Below are 21,030 nucleotides of genomic sequence, written 5' to 3'. Positions count from 1 at the left end.
GCAGAAACGCTCTCGGGTCCGGGGTTGGAGGAGTCACTTCGCCCTCCCTTCCAGATAAACATCCTGAAGTTAAATATCAGAGAGGCCTTGCAGCAGGAGGATGCAATTAAGACTTCGAAAACTGATCCTCAGTTTTTAGTGTGCTAAGAATCACCTGGGGTGCTTGTTTAAAATGCTGCCTTCCTGGTCCCTGCTCTTGGAAACTCATTCAGCAGGTTGGAAGTGAGGCCCAGAATCCGCATATTTAAAACACCCCAAGCAATTCTGGTGCCAGGGGATCCTCAGCCAGGCTAAGAAAAACACCCACTTGGAGGGTGAAGGTGCAGGATCTGAAACTTTTCTTTTACAAAAATAGCTTTTTTTGTCATTATAATTTAATCTCAGGAGCACCAGTTTTCTTATTCTGGATGTCGATGTGGTAGGTATGTTTATGGAGCTGCCTTGCTGAAAGAAAGATAATGCACACGTGGTTATGTGCATAATTGCAGTTAATTATTATGTTGTGAACGTATGGTTAAACTCGATAAAGATTAACTTATAAAAACTCTTATTAAAAGTTCCCTGTTATTTGCCATTAATCAGTACCATGGATTTTTTAGGGGAGTTTGTTCATTCATCCACTTAATTAAAAAGCTTTTTCATTCTTGCTGCGTGGCTGGCCCTGTGCAAGGATGGGGAGACTGCACGCAGTGGGCCAGCAGCCGGGGGCTGACCGCTGCCCTCCAGAGATTTACAGTCTGGCCAGGGAGACAGATTCATCAAATCCCCAGCAACCACGGGCATTTCAATTTTGTGTATGTTTATTCTTATTTGTTAAGGTGTTTGTTAAATTCATTACTAAACGTGATTTTTATAAATGTAAAAGTATTTACATATATACAAATACAAAGCATACAAACAAAAAATCCTTGTCAGGCCATATATTGTTATTTGGGCTTAAAAAAAAATTGACTGATATACAGATTTTGAACTTTCCAGGTGTCTCTGATTGGGTTAGGAAAATATATTCTATAAATTCTATACAAAGTTGGATTGTAGTTTTTTTTAAATCAGTGAGTTCAGACTTCATCTCTAAACATGTTTAATTAAGATGTCTGAAAGATGCATTAATTTTTTTCCCATCACATTTCTACTCTCTCCCCTATTTGTGAACCTAGCACATTAGGAAAACAGTACCCAAGTGCTTTCAAGCACAAATGTACCTGAATGCAGAATTCTTATCCAACAATGAGAGGCACAGAGAATTCTGATTCCTTGCTTAGCAGTTTCAGCATGTCCTCAATGCTATTTTCTTGCCAGACACTGGAGCGTGCAAATCATCTATGAGAGAACAAATCAATATGAGACAGAACTGTCATCAATAACCTCTGCTTCCTGATTTTCAGCGTTGCAGGTGGTGAGCTCTTTGACTTCTTAGCTGAAAAGGAATCTCTGACTGAAGAGGAAGCAACTGAATTTCTCAAACAAATTCTTAATGGTGTTTACTACCTGCATTCCCTTCAGATTGCCCACTTTGATCTCAAGGTATGTTGCTTGGTGTGAATCAGATGAAAGCTTACACGTACCACAGCATTCACTGTTTGCTAAGAAAAATTGAGGGCGTCCGAAAGAGATACATGTTTTTTTCCTAGAGGGGTTTAACAAATGAAATTATCTATATAAATCAGCAAGTGTATAATGCATGCCTACTACAGGAATTCCTAACCAATGTGTGAGATAGAGGCTTAAGATTAATGATTACATTTGAGAATTCTTGGGGAAGGATCAAGGGGTCTTACCAGCTAGGTCTTTAAGAAAGGGGGCTGCTGTTGGTTATGGGGTATTTTCAACCTGGAGTAGCCATTGGCTGCCCAGTTTCCATCCCCTTCTGGCTACAGGCATATAAGATGGAAGGTGTCTTGATCTCTACTCTCCCTCTTGATGCAAAGGCTTCTGGGCTGACTCAGTCTCTGGCAATCAATCAAGCCAAACTCTGAGACTGGCTAATTGTGATCTTTGCTTGGCTGGAGGCAAGACATTATCGGACATAAAAAGGCGCATCATACTCCCATCCATCACAGAGGAGATGGTCTCTCTGAGAGGGGAAGATATACATATGAGCAACAGAAATGGCAATGTAAGATGCAGGGTACAATCCGAGGCAGCGAGAAGATTATCACAAACAGTGTGTGGTTGATTGCCAAGTGAATGATTCAGATCATTGGAGCTAGGATAGATGTAAGAGAAGGGAAGATTTTCTGCATACTTATTGTAGCAGAGCCGTCAAGACCCCATCTGGATCCCCCAACACTCACTAACACACATCCCAAAGACTGCTGCTGGGAGCTGGAAATGCCAGAGTAAATGCCCACTGAAGCAGCTCTTAGCAGTGGAGCTGGGGAGAAGGTGGATAAATACCCCAACTCCCTCGTGCTTCAGTTGGAAAATTCTGAGTGCTGCCCTTTCTCCCCAAGTCCTCCAAAGGGATTTTGTGCTCCAGTCACCCCTACCTTGATAAGACACTTTGTATCAGCTTCCTTCCTTCTGTTTCCTGTCTCCCCATTCCTCTACCAAGTATTCCCTGGAGTCCCCTCCTACATAAGCTGCTTGCATCCAAATCCATGTCACAGGTCTGCTCCTGGGAGAACCTAAACCAAGACATTTATTTTTCCTGGTGTTCTCTTGCAACTACTCTTTTATCCCTACTTTTTGGTTGTTTTTTCAGGGGAGAGGAAGAACTACCTGCCCTCTTGTCCTCAGCATAACATATGATAGGGTTTTTTTTTAATTGTGGAAAAATAAACATAAAATTTACCATTTTAAAGTATGCAGTTAAGTGACATTAAGTATATTCACATTGTTGTGCAACCGTCACCACCATCTATTTCTGGAAATTATTGATCTTCCCAAATTGAAACTATGTATCCATTAAACACTAACTCCACAACCCTCCTACCCCCAGCTGCTGGCGTCCACTATTCTACTTTCTGTCTCTATGATTTTGCCTATTCTAGGTATTTCATGTATGTGGAATCACACACTATTTCTCCTTTTGTGACTGGCTTATTTCAGTTCACGTAGTGTCTTCAGGGTTCATCCATATTGTAGCACATGTCAGAATTTACTTTCTTTCTCAGGCTGAATGGTATTCCATTGTATGGTAGACCACGTTTTGTTTATCCATTCATCTGATGGACATCATGTTATTTCCACCTATGAGCATTGCTGTACTATTTTTCTTTTTTTAAAGCCTGAAAACATAATGCTTTTGGATAGAAATGTTCCCAAACCTCGGATCAAGATCATTGACTTTGGGTTGGCCCATAAAATTGACTTTGGAAATGAATTCAAGAACATATTTGGGACACCAGAGTTTGTTGGTAAGTTTTCTTATTCCTGTGGTCATTCATTTCTCATAAATATTACGCTTGCAAAATTCACCCTGCTGCAACATCATTTCCCTGGTACATGTTTCTGGTTTTTATACATGAAGATTAGAATCTGTTGATTCACTTTCTTCTAAAACTAAATGTGCATTCATTTCCTCTTAGCTCCTGAGATAGTCAACTATGAACCTCTTGGTCTTGAGGCAGACATGTGGTAAGGAGCATACTCTTGATGTTGTCATCTTTCTGATTTATTTTACTATTCTTCTGATGTTGTTTTTCTTTTTATTTTGTGTCTAGGAGTATTGGGGTAATAACCTATATTCTGTAAGTACCCAAATCCACAACTCACGTTCTTTTCCTTTTTCTTTGAGACCATATGTTTTACTGACCATTCTATGTGTCGTGTTGATCAGTTCAGCTTATGTATGCTTTTTAAACATACTCATTTTACACCTCCACAACATGTTTAGTTTATACTAATTAAGCATTTTCTCCTAATTTGAAATGAGTCATCAGAAACTGCAGCATAATCACTGAAAGAAAGCATGGCTGTCTATTACTGCCGAGAAAATAGGAAAGGTTTTCTTTTTTTCTTAAACTACTAAATGCTGTTCTAAATTAACTGTCCTTTGCATTAAGCTGAAGATTTTGTGCATGACAATTAAATACCCTATAAAATGTAACTGAATTCTAAAGTGACTGCTCAAGCACCAGATTATAATGTTATTCCTCACTCCCTTTATCAGATATTATAGGAACAGAATGACAACACAAGAGGGACTTACTCATGTTCTGTGCCCTGCTTTATTAACAGCCTAAGTGGGGCGTCCCCATTTCTTGGAGACACTAAACAAGAAACGTTAGCGAACGTATCTGCTGTCAACTACGAATTTGAGGAAGAATACTTCAGTAATACCAGTGCCCTAGCCAGAGATTTCATAAGAAGACTCCTCGTCAAGGATCCAAAGTGAGTGTCCATTATACCCAAAAGGTGCCCAGCTGTGGCCTCAGCTAGACGAGAGTTAGCACCTGTCCTGTGCACACGGCCACGTTTATGCTACCCTGGTTGTTTCCTCCTGGCAAAGAGAAGCATGCCATGTGAAACGCTTCAGAAAATGCAGGCAGGGCCCCTTGTACCTGCTCAGTCAGCCCCTGTGGGCACAGTGAAATAATCACACAAAGACTGATATTGTTTTCGGCTCTCTTCCGTGAAGCAGGCCCCGAACTGCATTTTCCAGAGCATCTGCTTGGTAGGCCCAGCCGGCATGGAAACAACCTTAGTGTTTGCTTCTATGGTCACCGCATTTTTTTTCTTTCCCCTCCCCCCACAAAGGAAGAGAATGACAATTCAAGATAGTTTGCAGCATCCCTGGATCAAGGTAAGTTGCATATTGCGATTGGTTTGGGGATTATAGGGCGACCTGGAATTCGTTTGTCCTAGGGTATCACTAGGCATTATGGGTTCTAACCACGGTCACGTCTGGAGTGTTGTGTTTGCTGTTGGTGCGTACTTTAAGACAGCTGACAGCTGAGAGAATCCTCATGATAACGGAAGTAGAAAGGAGTGAGCTACCACAGTGCAGGATTGTGATGAGGAGCTGAAGGGCAGGTCCACTCAACAGCCTTGAGTTTGATTGTGGGATATGAGCCCAAACAATATTTTTTAAAATTCTTGAATTAACTTCCAGCATTTAAGTATCATATCAAATCTGGATTTCCAGCTTCTCTTGAAAAATCTGAAGATCTATCAACACTGAGCCCTCATTCCACAAGGCTGCCAGAAACTCTGCCCAGTTGCCTTTGTGCCAGGCCAGCGGCCACCCCCGACATATATACACCTTTACATTATTTGCCTGGCGCCTGTCAGCATTTGGGTTAAAGAACTGAAGTTGCTTCAGCTAGACCAGAAAGGACTAAGGGTGGGGAAGCATGGCAGTTACAGAATAAAATCATGGAACCAATAAGTGGATTGTGATGCAGTAACTTGCATTGCAGAAGTAGGTTTGGGGCAGCTGGAGACCTCTGTCTGTGCCAGCTGCCAGCAGTTGCCTGGGCTTCCCTAGAAGGCAACGGTGTCTCCTTCCTTCAGAGGTAGAGTTACATGGCCTCCTGAAAAAATGCAGTAGGAGGGATTTTAATGCTGTAAGATAGACCGAATTTGCTAACATCTGAGGTCCCAACCATCTCTAAGTTACTTGATGATGTTAAGTTCACATGCCTTGTAATATGGCCTCACCGTGAATCATGCCATTCCCAGACTCTCTTATGGAAAGTTGTAATTCAGCTTGTCCAAGCTCAACTTTTCAACTTTCCCTCAAGATCCAGTCTTCATGGATTTGCTCAAACCCTTAGCCACAAGAGTTTAGCCTCTGGAGACTAGGTTCCTGGATCAGGCATATTATCCCAGCTCGTTTTGTTACTTTAGCAAGGTGAATGTGTAAGCATCCCAAATAATGAGAGGTTTTCAAAAGTTGTCATGTAACACATTTCTATAATTTAAGAGCTCTAAATTGTCTTCCTTGGATTTTCATTTTAGCCTAAAGATACCCAACAAGCACTTAGTAGAAAAGCATCGGCAGTAAACATGGAGAAATTCAAGAAGTTCGCAGCCCGGAAAAAATGGAAAGTAAGATTGTTTGATTTGAAGGGATTAACTAATTCTGTGTCCCCTGTGGCTCTCCCTCTGCTCAGGGCTCACTTCTTCTGATACTGGCAATGCAGAACTGCATCCTTTTTAAAAATTCACTCTGTAGTCATCTGCACCATTACCCTATTTTCAAAGACAATCAAAAATACTATTTCAGTCCTATTAACTCATCTTTTCACATGTAATTTTGCATTTTTTTAAATTAAAACCATTCCCAAGGCAAATTTTTAAATCAGTACAATAAAATTATAGTGCAGTCTTTTTCTAAATGCAACAAGCCACATTTTAAATAGATTTGTTTCTTGTGGTAAGCACCGTAGCATTATGACTATACCAGAACTTGTGTAAATGGTTCTCTAAATCCAGCCTTGGTCTGTGAGTGGTTGGGATGGGGGTGGGGTGTGACCATGAGCATCTGCAATGTGATCCCTTCTCAGTGTGGATGGTTTCTGCAGGGGCTGAGTAGGATGTGGCTCTAAAGGGCATTCCAGCCAACCTTGAACAAATAAAAATCCAGGGTTAAGAAGGGGACAGGATGGCTTCCTGTGCACAGGGTCATGTCAAGCCCAGAGGAAGCAGGTACTTGCCATGTCTCCTCATCATTGGGCCAGAAGTGTACCTCATTGTACTCATCAGGTTGGGGTTGCCTTGATAGAGATGAGGAGGACCACAGCCATGGGGTACTCAAGACTTGACTCTTAGTCTCAAAGAAGCCCTGAAAATAAGGCTTAAAATGTAGAGTGAACCACCATAAGTTTCTCTTTCTCTCCCTCTCTTTCATTCACATACAGACACGCACACACACACACATTCTTTACCTGTTGCTTCTGCCTTTGAGAGTAAATGCAGAGGTGTTTGTCCTATAGGCTAAAGAGTCCCCAACCTGCTCATTTCGAACAACTGGATGAGTTTTGAGAGTCACACTGTCTGCCATTACCAGCTTGCCTGGGCACCAAAGACACAGGGCAAGACCCTTGCATACCATGCTTCTCTGAGGAGAGACGTGCAAGGGCTTTGTTAGGGTAAGATCCCATTCCTCAAAGAGTAGAGAGTGAATATGGAGAGAGAAGGGATGCATCCAGTTCTGCAGCTTAATAATGAAATGCAGGAGAATCTCTCTCTATTGTTGTCTTGATTTATAAGACCTTTAGAAATTTCTTTAAGCAAATATGATCCAACCTGCTTGTGGGATCGCCCACCCCTGAAGAATAATACATGCTGTCAGCATTGAATGCTATCTCAAAGGCTTTGTCATTTGCACTAATTTGAGTATTGTTATGTAAGCTCTCTCTCCTCCTCTCCCCCTGCATTTTTCTCACACTCTCTCTCTCTCTCTCTCTTTTTTTTTTTAAAGCAATCTGTTCGCTTGATATCACTGTGCCAAAGATTATCCAGGTCATTCTTGTCCAGAAGTAACATGAGTGTTGCCAGAAGCGATGATACTCTGGTAAGCAAACCTTTTCCCTGGATAGGTTTGTTCTTAGCACTGTGTATTTACCGTGTTTAGGTTGTTTGATTTGTTCAGCAACCCAGAAAACCTGAAGTCTTGGGAACATCAGGCCTGTTCTTCCTCCTCTTGAGTGGGGGAGTTGGGGTGGCTGATTTGATCTACTCTATTACTGTTTCGTCCTTTTTCCTCTTTGTTTTGATTGGCTATATCTACTACCTCTAACACTACCACCCTCCCACCCTCCTCTTCCCCCCAACACAGTTTGATGAAAGAGAGGCTTACCAGTAGAAGAGGAAAGATCATATTCTAATTTTCATAAACTAAAACGAGAGCCCTCTGTTTCCACCAACCTTGGAGAATCTTAGACTGTAATAGTACAAAAGGGGCAGACAACCCTCCTTCTGAACACATACACACAAACACACACACACACACAAACACACCAGAAAATCAGGGGAAATGCAGTGAGGCTGGCTGATATAGTTCGTGGTAGACCAGAAAGCTAAACCCACTCACTTTGTTGATGTTTTATTGACTTCCAAAGGCCCTTGAGAACAACTCAACGATTTTTTTCCCTTAATCCAAACTGAAACCTAATCACAGATTAACTCTTCAGATATGACTGGACACATCAGAATTCAACGAGACTTTCCCCAACAGTCAGACAACGGGGCTTTGTGAACCCTGGAGGTAAAGGGGACTCCAGAAAAGGCAGAAAGGGTGGTTCTGTGGGAACCAGCCTACTCCTGTAACTGAATAGTCAGTGTTTCCTGAGTGGAATCCGGGGACTCCAAGGGCAGGATCACACATCAGCAGACACCAGCTCTTTTTTTACTCCCTGAAGCCAGTAGTTTTTTGTTTTTTTTTTTTGTTTTTTTGTTTTTTTAATAGATCTTTATTGGAGTATAATTGCTTTACAATACTGTCTTAGTTTCTGTTGTACGACAAAGCAAATCAGCCATATGCATACACAAGTCCCCATATCCCCTTCCTCTTGAGCCTCCCTCCCATCCTCCCTATCCCACCCACGTAGGTCATCGCAAAGCACCAAGCCGATCTCCCTGTGCTATGCTGCTGTGAAACCAGTAGTTTTACTCAAGTTCCAAATCTAACCTTATAGCCTGAAAAGAGATAGGAAATTTTAAAAAGAAAAAAAGAAGTAGCAGAGAAGCAAGTTAGGAGGAGAAGGGAGAGAAAGAGGAGGAAGGCTGGACTGGGGAATTGTTTGAGGGTGGCAGTGGAACCAAGACAAGATATAAACTATTAATCTAAGTAAGGTGATGAGAACAATGAAATCTTATAAATTAAAATTGCCCTGAATAATCAGTTGGGAGACAGTTTGTTGCAATGAAGAGTTTAGGGTAAGAGAGGGACAAGGGCTTGTGTAGAAGCTCCAGGTGGGAAGACCCCCCTCCCCAGCCCTCAGGGTCTCTCTCTCATCATCTCAGTGTCCTGCTGATTGTGAGGCCGTGTTACAACAACGTGCTTATTCCTCCCATTCTCCCATTTCTTGTCACTCTCACTTTCAGGCAAATGTCTCTTAGTCTTCAACTTGGATTGTGATAGAAAAGCAAAACCAGTGGTGTTCTTAAACATGTAATCTGTGCAGATATTATTACGTCCCTCATGAAGCTTGTTTGGATTCAGATTTATAGAGAAGAGAAAGCAGAGTTCAGAGAAATGCTTTCTCCATTCCAACCCCCACAGGCAGAGGTTCAGCCTCTGTAGGTACGCTTTTCCAGATTTGAAATTTTAGTAGCAATACCTCTTTAAGTCCAAAACTTTTGTTTGGGACTTTTCTAGCTTATTTTTTTTGTTTTAACTTACCATATCGTGCAAATTTCTTATTATATATATTTAAGAAAGTACTTTGACAAAGTAGCAAAAATTTAACAAACTTACTGTTCCACAGTATCTAGTTATTTTCTCTTTGTAAATGAAATGCATCCATTTTCCTTTTTCTGGCCTTTATTTTTACATTTCTCCCCTTTTCAGACCTTCTTTTTTTTTAAAAAAAAAAACATCATGTGGGTCTGGCCCTTAGGTTGCCAGTTTGTGGCCTCTGTTCTCAGCATTTCATATATATATATATTTTTTTTAATTTATTTATTTTTATATTTATTTTTGGCTGTGTTGGTTCTTCATTTCTGTGTGAAGGCTTTCTCTAGCGTGGCAAGCGGGGGCCACTCTTCATCGTGGTGCGCGGGCCTCTCACTATCGCGGCCTCTCTTGTTGCAGAGCACAGGCTCCAGACGCGCAGGCTCAGTAGTTGTGGCTCACGGGCCCAGTTGCTCCGCGGCATGTGGGATCTTCCCAGACCAGGGCTCGAACCCGTATCCCCTGCATTAGCAGGCAGACTCTCAACCACTGCACCACCAGGGAAGCCCTCAGACCTTCTTTTTTAATAATTGTGACCAGTTTTCAGAGAATTTTGCTATGTTGTAGAATACCTAGAGAATGAAGAATTTCTAGTGCTCAAAAAATGACAATCTGTAATTGCAAAAATTACAAAGTAAGACTTTCTTATTCAAAGATATCATTTCCTTGGTTCTATGGTTTTTAGAATCTGAGTTAGACCTGAAATTTTCTACAGTGGTTTCTGGGACTATATGTTTTTAAAGATTCCTAAGATAAACACAAGGTGTAGTTTGTCATCAATCGTTGTTCTAAATCTGAATCTTAAGAGCTGTTTGCTCTCTGGGTTATAATGCAGGCAACATAAAGACACAAGTAAATAGTAGGTGCTGCTAGTTCCCAACATGGAAGGGGGAAAAAAATGACCTCCTGCTTCCCTTCATGACCAGGTGGATTTGGGGATTAAATGGCTTACTTTCCCCTGAACACTCCTTTTAACAAATGAGCATTGGTTTCTCTGATGTTGGTAAAAGGAGCAGCATGACCAGCAATCTAACACTTTTTCCCTCTTCCACGTCTCTCTCAAGGATGAGGAAGACTCCTTCGTGATGAAAGCTATCATCCATGCCATCAACGATGACAATGTCCCAGGCCTGCAGCACCTCCTGGGCTCCTTGTCCAACTATGATGTTAACCAACCCAACAAGGTCTGATGCTGTCCTGCCACGGGTAGTGGGGATCGGGGGGTTATGGTGACTGGGCACCACCAAGTCCAAGGTGGAAAGACCCCATCTGCTCTTCATTCTCCCTTACTGTTGTAAACTCCATACTGTGGGGAAAATCACTTCTGCTTAGAAAGTGAGCTGAGTTAGGAATAAGGTCTTTTTGCATTGAGGGCCTTTCTACACGCACCTAGCACTCGCCTCTAACCATGAAATTTTAAATGTACTCATCGTGCAAATGAAAATGTAACTTTTGATTGTGAATCCAAAAGAGGAAGATGTTGTGTCCTTCTGACTGTCTTCCATTCCTGTCACGCAGGACGGGAATGTGTCCTGTGTCTGTGGAGACACAGGAAGGTGTCTGGGGCAGCAGGGGTAGTTTGGGCTTTTCCTTTCCTACCAAACCTGAAAAATAGTTATTTTTTTTTTCTTGCCTTTTCCAGCATGGGACACCACCGTTACTTATTGCTGCTGGCTGTGGGAATATTCAAATACTACAGTTGCTCATTAAAAGAGGCTCAAGAATCGATATCCAGGATAAGGTCATAATTCTGTTTTATTGCAAATGAATTAATTTTTTAAGTATTTCCAAATGTCTCGAATCAAAAGGTAATAGAGAAAAATAACACATATGCCCTACTTTATATCTCAGTTTCCTATAAAGGAAGATGAACTACTTGAATAGCCTGTTCCTGTCTAACATGTTACAGAGAAAAAGGCAAACATTCGTCTTCCTCGTGGCTCTGTTGCTCGACATCATCCTTTCTTCGTGTCCTGCCCCAGATTGACTCCTTACTGATCATATTTACTCAGCGGTGTTATTTGATGTCACATTGAAAATGTTTTAATTATCCAATTAATCTCATCAGAAATGTATTTGCCCACACATTAATTAGGGCAACAGAGTAAGGAGGATATGCTTTGAGGTGTAGACCACATTGGAAGTGTAGACACAAGTGATGATCAGCTAATCGTCATTACAACGGGTTTGTCATCAGCTTCCATAGACTTTCAACTGAGCTGTAAATGGACTAGATCTGGCCCTTGACAATATAGGGAATTCTAACCAGAAGTTGAAATGAAGGTTTTAGGAAAAGAAAAACAACTTTTTTTTTCGAAATAATTCTAGATTTACCAAAAAAAATCTGCAGAGATAGTATAGAGAGCTCCCTTATCCCTTTCACCCAGCTTCCTGGAATGTTAATGTCTTACATAACCTTGGTCCCTTTGTCAAATTGAAAAGTGAAATGGGGTTTTATTCCTCTTGGGAGTTGCTCCTTTGGAGTTTGTCATCACATAGGAAGGGAAATATAGCAACTGAGTGATATTTGCATTCAGATCCAGTCTGGGAATGTGACTCTGCCTTGGTTTTTGTACAGGGTGGATCCAATGCCATCTACTGGGCCTCTCGGCATGGCCACGTAGGTACCTTGAAATTTCTCAATGAGAACAAATGCCCTTTGGATGTTAAAGACAAGGTAAGGCCACTTCTCTTCTTAAGGAAAGTAATAAAAGGCATGCCATCTGCATCATGACCCAAAGAACAAGGATTCAGGACCAAAATCTTCCTACATAGAATTTAAGTAGAAGTTTCTTTTTGCTGGTGGCTTAGTCTAATATTAAAATCTGATTTTAGCTGAAATCTGCCAAGTGGTTGCCATGTTATATAAGCAGTGAACTATCTTCCCCATAACATGAAAACTCAAAGTGCAGCCAGAAAGACAACCAGAAAGTGACCTGAGTCCTGGTCCTCTTCTTGACCCGCCATGTGCACATCTCTACCATTCTCTTCCTCTTTGATGTGACTGACAGTGCTGACCTTACGACCACTGGCACTAGAAGGGTTAATGAGACAATGCCTGTAAAGTAAGGCTTTTGGGGTAAACATGTTATCAAAATTATTGGTTTAGGAAGGTACCTTACTTTCACGTACCCATGTTTCATTCAGTCCACACAGCGGCCCTGTGAATTAATTGCAGGGCTGGGACCTGAACTTAAGATTCCTATTTTCTCATCTCTTATGTATTCCATTATGCAACCCCTCTCTGATTCTACTACTAGTAGACTGATTTGTCATGTTCAGTCCGGGCTGCCACATACAGTTGTGTGGGTTGTGTACTGCACCATATCTAAGGGAGGACATTCACATTAAAGACATAATTTTTTTTTATTATTTTTCATTATTATTTTTTAAATATTTATTTATTTTTGGCTGCATCGGGTCTTTGTTGCAGCACTTAAGATCTTTCGTTGAAGTGCACGGGCTCTTCGTTGTGGCCTGTGGGCTCTGGAGCACGTGGGCTCTGTAGTTGTGGCTCGCATACTCGGTAGTTGCGGCATGCAGGCTTAGTTGCCCCGTGGCATATGGGATCTTAGTTCCCTGACAGGGATCAAACCTCATCCCCTGCATTGGAAGGCAGATTCTTTTTTTTTTTTTTTTTTTTTAAATAAATTTATTTATTTATTTATTTTTGGCTGCGTTGGGTCTTTGTTGCTGCGCGTGGGCTTTCTCTAGTTGCGGTGAGTGGGGGCTGCTCTTCATTGTGTGCACGGGCTTCTCATTGCGGTGGCTTCTCTTGTTGTGGAGCACAGGCTCTAGAGCACAGGCTCAGTAGTTGTGGTGCACGGGCTTAGTTGCTCCGCGGCATGTAGGATCTTCCCGGGCGAGGGATTGAACCCGTGTCCCCTGCATTGGCAGGTGGATTCTTAACCACTGCTCCACCAGGGAAGTCCTGGAAGGCAGATTCTTAACCACTGGACCACCAGGGAAGTCCCGACATACATTTATTATAGCAGTTTTCTGTCGGGTGGCAACAAGTATCTCATTCTGTTATGTTTTTAGATCAGTTTATTCTGACAGTTTCATGGCAGATATACAAAAAATATCTTAAGGATGTTGCATCTATTACTAATTCATAGAATGTTATTGTATGGGCTAATGTTTTTAAAAATCTCTGAGAATGTAAGAAATTACATTCTAAACATAGACAAAATGAGATCAGAAACTTGCTAATAAATAAAACCCTGTGTTTAAAGAACTTAATATTAAAAAAGGAATTTTGTGTTTTGAAAAAAAATCACATAGCTGGAAGTGTCAGTATATAAAGAAAATTGAGACCAGCTATCACAAAAAAGGGAATGCACTCTTGCTTAGGGAGGGAGGGTTATCACACACAGGATGAGCCACGTGTGTGGATTTAACGCTAGCTACATAGTGGGTGCCCCACCCCAGGGTCCTTGGCCCAGTCACCAAAGGGGCGTCTGGCCTGAGAGGGGCAGGTACCACCTCAGGGGAGGATGTGGAGCCAGACATGGGTGGGAGTGGGATGGCTCCCAGGGGGCTCTGAATCTTTGGCTGTGTCTTTTGCAGTCTGGAGAGACAGCCCTTCATGTGGCAGCTCGCTATGGCCATGCCGATGTGGTTCAGTTACTGTGCAGCTTTGGCTCAAATCCCAACTTCCAAGACAAGGTGGGTCATGGTACCTGATGTCCTCACTTCTTTCTGCTTTTTGCATGGGTATACAGGCAGCCAGATGATATGATTGGGTCTTATGGAGTTTTATCCAAGTTAGGTTTTCTGCTTAGATTGCAGAGGGCAGGGACTCAAACAAAAGCACTAACATTCATTCATTCATTCATTAATCCTCTGGACAACCCTATAATTCTCATTTTACAGATGAGGAAACTGAGGCAGAGAGAGGTTCAGGAACTTGCCCAAGGTAACACAGCTCAACAGTGGTGGAGCCGGTGCTCAAGCCCACACAGTCTGGTTCCAGAGTCTGTGTTCGTAACCACTACAGTACAGCAGCCTCTCATAGACAGATACATGTGTCTAATGATGTTGATCATGAATATGTAGACCTCATGACCAACCATTTTTGTTAAAGCTTGGTTGTGTTGGTCTCTTCTTTGCCAGAGCAGTAATCAATTTATGTGACTCATCTTTATGCTATATACATGACAGGAATCTTGAGGCATTAAGATTGTTAGAAGAGTTCTTGCTCAGAGAAGTGCTGTCCCGTGGTTAGTAGTCTCCAATGAAGTAAAGGACAGACAGCACTTTTACAAGAAAGATGATATAAATCCACCCACGCAGAGGCTCTATTGTTCAGAAGAGCTGAGCCGCTGGTTCCAGTGGGCTCCACAAAGTCAGTTGTCAGTAAAATGCTGAGAAAGCTGAATTCGAATTAAGGAAAGCCGTCAGACCCATGCCCATTTTTTCACATTAATGTTTTGCTCCAATAGCTACAAACGCTTTCAATCCGCTGCCTTGAGTTTGCTGCCAAGTTTGGCCAAGACTCTCACCATGCCTGTACTTTCTTTCATAGTCTTGCATTCTCCTCCTCTATGTACTTGTCTCCTTGGCCAGGAAGAAGAAACACCCCTGCACTGTGCTGCCTGGCACGGCTATTACTCTGTGGCCAAAGCCCTTTGTGAAGCTGGCTGCAATGTGAACATTAAGAATCGAGAAGGAGAGACCCCCCTCCTGACAGCCTCCGCCAGGGGCTACCACGACATCGTGGAGTGTCTGGCTGAGCACGGAGCCGACCTTAATGCATCCGACAAGGTACTTAGTGGGTCAATATATCCCACTCGTTGAAAAGTGATCTTGGGGGCTGGAGGGACCACAAGACTTCTCAATTAGTTTACCTAAAATAACAAACTTGAGTGCAACAAGTTATATTATCCTTTCTCTTCTCCTATCCAAAGATTCTGTGATTCTAGATTCTGTTTAATAATTAATATTCATTTGTGGGCTGTAACAAAATTTACGCATTGGTCAGATGACTCAGGTCTCTATTTTTAGCCTTTTTAGCTTTGGAGCAGGTACAGTGATGATCACAGAGCCCAAGACAAATCCTCATTTAGGACTGAAATTGGCAACACACTATTAATTTGTAGATAGACAAAGAAATAGGTGGTTTATTTACTTCCATCACCTGCTATTTTGTAGAAAAACAATAAACTGTTCTTATTTGTTTGGCAATCTCAATTCCAGGCCAGGTTTTCCTTTTTAATTAAGCAAATTCAGCATAATCTGTTCTTATTGTGAACTTGTACTTACAATGAGGCTGTGATGTTGCTATGTATAGTTAGATCTGGCACACTGTGGTTAATTTAGGAACTGCCACTTGTGGAGTATTTTCTGGGTACAGAGAAGTAGTTCTCAAGTGGGGTGACCTTGCCCCCAGGAGACACTGGTAGTTGCTGGAGACATATTTTGGTTGTCACAGCCAGGGTGGGGAATCTAGAAGATAAAGACCAATGGTGCTGCTGAACAGCCTACAATTCCCAGGACAGGTCCCAAATGTCAGTAGTACTAACACTGAGCAACCCTAGAACAAGTACGTTACAGAAATGTTTCCAAACTCCCTCTACCCAGCTCCTAAAACTCAACACGTTTCTTCACCGGGGGTTCTATAGCAGGTGGAATGAATCCCGGGCTGATGCTCATATACATGACAGCAAGTCGCCTTGCTCTCTCAGTTTCTCCTGCTGTAAAATAAAATAATAAACTTTCTACTTAGGAAGTTAGTAAAGATTGCTGAGCAAATGTTTTGAAAAGTGTTTTTCAAATACTTGATAAAACAGGCCATTGGAGTACCAAAAATAACTTAAGTCCTATAAATTCAGAGACAGAAAGGAGTGTGGACTCTTCCTACCCGAATGTACTGGCCAAGCCTAGGTTAATTAAGCTGACGGTCAGCTTGGTCTGTGATTATTCAGAGTGATATGTATGGGGCCTCGCCCCGACCCCACCAGGAGTAAAGTTCACGGTTTTAATCCTCCTTCAGGCTTTGCAGTAATGGTCCCATTGCCAATTAAACCTGGCCCAGTGCAGCTGGAAAGGCAAGCGGCCAGGCCCACATGCCCAAGCGAAAGCGCTCACGGCCCCTGGTGTTTGTTGCAGGACGGACACATAGCTCTTCATCTTGCTGTGAGACGATGTCAGATGGAGGTCATCCAGACTCTCATCAGCCAGGGCTCTTCCGTCGATTTCCAAGACAGGCATGGCAACACCCCCCTCCATGTGGCCTGCAAAGATGGCAACGTGCCGATTGTGGTGGCCCTCTGTGAAGCCAGCTGCAATTTGGATCTCTCCAACAAGGTAAAGCTGGAAGGAAGATCCCTGCAGAGTCTGTCTGTGTCTGTCTGTCCACGTGTTTCCGGGTTTGGGCAAGTTTCTCTCTGCATCTTTTCATTGTTCGAAGTCAGTATTGCTTATATGAACCTGTTCCTTTTTATAGGGCTCTCCACTTTAAGTATATTTTACATCCGACTTTTGAATAATTTCCTAGAGTAACAAAAAATTACATTAATAAGTACTTCCTACTGAGCCCGGCTTACCATTTATGGGCATTGAGAAAGAGAGAGAGAGAGAGTGTGTGTGCATGTGTGTGTGTGTGTGTGCGCGCGTACGTGTGTACCTGCGTGCGCACGCATGCGCGTCCCCTCCTGTAGAGGAGTCAGAGAACATGGTACAAATTGGGGCATCTTCCTGGAGCACTAAGTCTTCAGGAAACACCTAATGAGTTATGATGTGATTGAAATTCCTAGGGCCAGATTTCTTCAGTTTCCCCCACTGAGAGTTTTATGGTCAAAAGTTCATAACATCTTTTTTGTGCTTAATAAGTTTGGTAAGACCAAGAGGATACTATCATTTGGTGAATGATAAAGAAATAAAAATCCCCATATGCTGACTCCTAGAAATTAGCTAACACCTTCTCTTTTCCCTGAATACCATCTAGATTTTCATTACCAAATATGATAGAACAGTTGGATATTCATGTGGTTTCAGCCCTGTAACTGTATGAAAGGCAAGCACTATTCTGTTACGATTATGTTAAAAACAAAGTCCAAGTAGAATTAATTTTTTAATTGCAGGAAATGTTTGTTTATAAATGGTAGACATGATACCAGCAGAATTTTATTATGATTTGTTTGAGGTAAAAAGAATTAATATCTGAAACAACTGGAAAATGATGCTTCTATCAAAAAAATTAGTCCTCTTGCATATTATGTGATTAATTCTAATGGGAATTGAAATTGGTAATCTTCATATTCTGGAAATATGAAAAGGCAATATACTAGGTCTTATCCATTAGCTGCTGGTTGCTTTCTTAGTTTATCCTATTCTAACCTTGCCAAGTCAGTTATATAAGTGGCTTAAGGAGGAAACTAAATGTAATATTAAGCAGCATCAAGACCTTGGCTTTCCTTCCAGGAGTCTTTAAATGAATAGAAAGCAGCTTTAGGAACCTCGTGGCACTCATTTGAATACCTTTGACTTGTCCATTGTACACCGCGACTTTGTGGGTCTCACGCCTTCTTCAGAAGGGTTGGTGTCAGCTTGTTTTCCTGTTCATTTTTTCACTGTTTATTTTAGGAAAGATGATGGGGGCTGTAGGGGAGCTTAAAAGATGCACAGAAAAGTAAGAGAAAGGCATTATTTCTCCAGAAAGCACATCTGGCTTTACATGGTCTCACCCCGGTAACCAGCTGTCAGCATGGACATGGCACAGTGATGGCCCGTGTCCCACAGGCAGACTGTCACTCCTTTCCCATGGTGTGTCCCGCCTTTTCCTTACCTGGACTCAATTCCCCCGGAGATAAAAATGGTCATTCAGATCCTACCCCTGTCAGCAGTATGTGACAGGAACTTGTCACTATTTTTGACGCTCATTGCAGTGAAACAGACATGTCTTTGTCTGCATTCTTCTCATGTGAAAATCCGGAGAGTGGCTATTTACTCGACCACATCGGGAAATGCGGGAGAGGAGAGGAACTAGATGATGCAGAGTGCACGGCCCTTAACCCTTTCTTCCTTTCTGGATTGGCTCTTCTTCTCAGCGAAAGTAGAAAAAGCATGTCGATACACACGTGTGTGTGCATGCACACACACACAGATGCGCACACACATCCAGGAGCCTGCAAGAGAATTCCGTGCCTGCCAAGTATTGATGAATGCCCTTCTGTGACAACACTGTGCCAGGTGCAGGTGGGGAGTAGGGGTAGGCAGGGTATGGACGGCAGGGAATGGTTCTTGCCCTCAGGCTGCTTTTGGACAGACACACAGACATTTCAATATAACAGCATCTCATATTGCAATCACTGCTGTGATAGAGGTACAGGTGCTCCAGAAACATGGACATCTGGACATTAAAGAAACCGGGAAAAGCTTTTCAGAGGTGATCATTTTAAATGAGTAGGACTTGGACAGATGAAGAAGAGGGGAAAGCATATTTCAAGAAGAGGAGGGAGGCAGCTAGAAAGGGGCACTGAATCCAGATGGTGAAAGACCTTGAATGTAATGCTAAGGAGTTTGGGTTTTGTTCTGTCAGTCATTGGGGGCCATCAAAAGTGTAAACTCTCCTAGTCCCTTTTATTCATCACACGCCTCTTCATTGACCTTCTTCCCTTCTATAAAACTATGCATCCTGTAACCAAGACTATCTTCCTTACACAGAAATCCAAACTCTTCATCCAGGTCTTCCAAACCTCTTCCTTTCCTTCTCACTTTAACTCTAGGGTATTTGAAAACTTCGTATCTGCTTTCTAAATCACTCTTGAAGCTAACAGTAAACAAAACATAAATATGCACATACATTGCAGCGTTATTTATAATCGCAAGAAATGGAACAACCTTAAGTGTCCATCCTCAGCAGGCTGGCTAAATGAGTTATGATATAGCCGTATATTGAATATTATTCAGGTATCTGAAAGAACGTAATAGATTTCCTTATAGACATGAAAAATTATTCACAATCTATTGTTAGGTGAAAAAAGCAAGGGACAGAATAGAAGGTGGAGTGTGATTAATGTCTTGGCTTTTCAGATTATTTCTCTCCATTTATGGATTCATAGAGAAAAGCCTGGAAGGTTTGAGTAGGGCTAGTTCTGAGTAGGGGAACTTGGGGGAGGGGGAGGGGGAGGGAGACTTCATTTTTCTACCATATATCCTTCTATGTTGTTTGGATATTCTACCTGAGCATGTGTTAACTTCCTAACAGAAACCTGTATTTGCACATAAACAGCATAAAGCAGAGACATCCAGAGTTACTCAGTTCATAACTTCCATAGTGTCTTAGTAATCTTTTTCATGGCTCCCCCAGAGCAAAAGAAATACCTAAAGTTCTGTTTATTAAGTTGTTCAATCCAAGCAACCTAGTATTTATGTCCTAACAACTTAGTAGCTGTGGGAAAAAATGATCCACATAAATTGAAAGAAAACTATTTTTATTTCATTCTTAATTAACCCCAGTTGTATATTAATGGGATGTGTATGCTTGTTGGGCACCTCATAACTCCTCAAACCTTGGACTCAGAGTGGACACCCCCACCCTTATATCCTGTTCTACATGGATTTTCTCAAGATATTTGCCTCTTATCACAGCAGCGACCAACCCCCTGCTGTGCATACATGACGTCATTGAAAGGAAGGCAGTACCAGCTACTTTGAGACTTTGAACTACCTGGAGCTACTAGTTTCTCTGGTGTCTGAACCTGCTGGTTCCATCAAAAATTTAAAATGTTCCTCAGCGCCCCATGAGTTCACTGTAGTTCCTCCAGATGCCTTGGGTTTGGGAACCCATAGGCATAAAAAATGGTGGGTATGGCCTTGGAATTTCACCTCATTAGAGTGTCTTCAGTGGCTGTGCTTCCATGCCTTTTTCCTTTGCTATATCTAAATTTGAACTGTGGTGCAGATCTTTCCGGAACTTTGGGGCCCTTGAGCCCTGACTCATGCCTCCTTTCTGCTGGCGCAGCAGGAGACTTAATTTAGTTATCTTATGATAAGCCTCCCACTCTTTCATCCTTTGAAGTTTTATTTTAAAGTTACTCTTTTAAATGAGAAATACTTGAAAATGTTTTGCTTGGCTTGCATCCCCGAGGAGATAGCAAGTTTCTGGAGAAGGGAGACCTCGCCTCCTATTTCTTCTTGGAGGATCCCAGATCCCTACACCATGATGGCCCTGTGAGGTCACTCCATAAATGTCATCCTCAGCAGCAGCCGTGAGGACTCTCCTGGGTCTTTCTTGTCTCTTCCAGTATGGACGGACGCCTCTGCACCTTGCGGCCAACAACGGGATTCTGGACGTGGTCCGCTACCTCTGTCTGACGGGCGCCAATGTGGAGGCACTGACTTCGGTGAGTAGCCCTCTGGCAGGAGAAAGCAACTGCAAACCCCTCAGGCCTTGAGGGCACAAGGGGAAAGGTATTGCTTGGCAACTGCACTCCAGAGCAGACAGGCTGCCGTTAAGCTTCAGCTCCTCCACTGCAGTTACGTAAACATTTGCCCACACAAACCCAGGGTAAGAGCCCGATAATGCCTCATCCTCTTCTTCCACCAGGACTTCACTGCCAGGAACACCTGCTGTTTCCCACTGGCCTTTTCGTTTCCTGTGTTACACAACAGGCCTTTGTGTTTTCTATTAGATTGTGTGTTTATCTTTTCTAAACGTGCCCCCTCCTTACAGGGAGGGAGGA

General features: G+C 42.4%; 1 protein-coding gene across 6 annotated transcripts in view; it reads left to right on the top strand.

The window, feature by feature from the left end:
* DAPK1 (death associated protein kinase 1) overlaps positions 1-21,030 on the top strand; it is a 214,541-nt gene that overhangs the window by 146,042 nt on the left and 47,469 nt on the right. For all 6 annotated transcript variants that reach the window (XM_082401130.1, XM_082401126.1, XM_082401128.1 and 3 more), the window contains exons 4-18: positions 1,386-1,524; positions 3,230-3,359; positions 3,531-3,579; positions 3,666-3,692; positions 4,183-4,335; positions 4,702-4,747; positions 5,905-5,994; positions 7,370-7,462; positions 10,408-10,527; positions 10,986-11,084; positions 11,922-12,020; positions 13,913-14,011; positions 14,912-15,109; positions 16,454-16,651; positions 20,593-20,691. In XM_082401130.1, coding sequence (XP_082257256.1) covers positions 1,386-1,524; positions 3,230-3,359; positions 3,531-3,579; positions 3,666-3,692; positions 4,183-4,335; positions 4,702-4,747; positions 5,905-5,994; positions 7,370-7,462; positions 10,408-10,527; positions 10,986-11,084; positions 11,922-12,020; positions 13,913-14,011; positions 14,912-15,109; positions 16,454-16,651; positions 20,593-20,691 — 1,639 coding nt within the window. The remainder of the gene's footprint in view (positions 1-1,385; positions 1,525-3,229; positions 3,360-3,530; positions 3,580-3,665; positions 3,693-4,182; positions 4,336-4,701; positions 4,748-5,904; positions 5,995-7,369; positions 7,463-10,407; positions 10,528-10,985; positions 11,085-11,921; positions 12,021-13,912; positions 14,012-14,911; positions 15,110-16,453; positions 16,652-20,592; positions 20,692-21,030) is intronic.

This window comes from Balaenoptera borealis (assembly GCF_965194805.1).
Source record: "Balaenoptera borealis genome assembly, chromosome: 8".
NCBI classification, from domain to species: Eukaryota; Metazoa; Chordata; class Mammalia; order Artiodactyla; family Balaenopteridae; genus Balaenoptera; species Balaenoptera borealis.
This window is presented reverse-complemented; position numbering and strand designations above follow the sequence as displayed.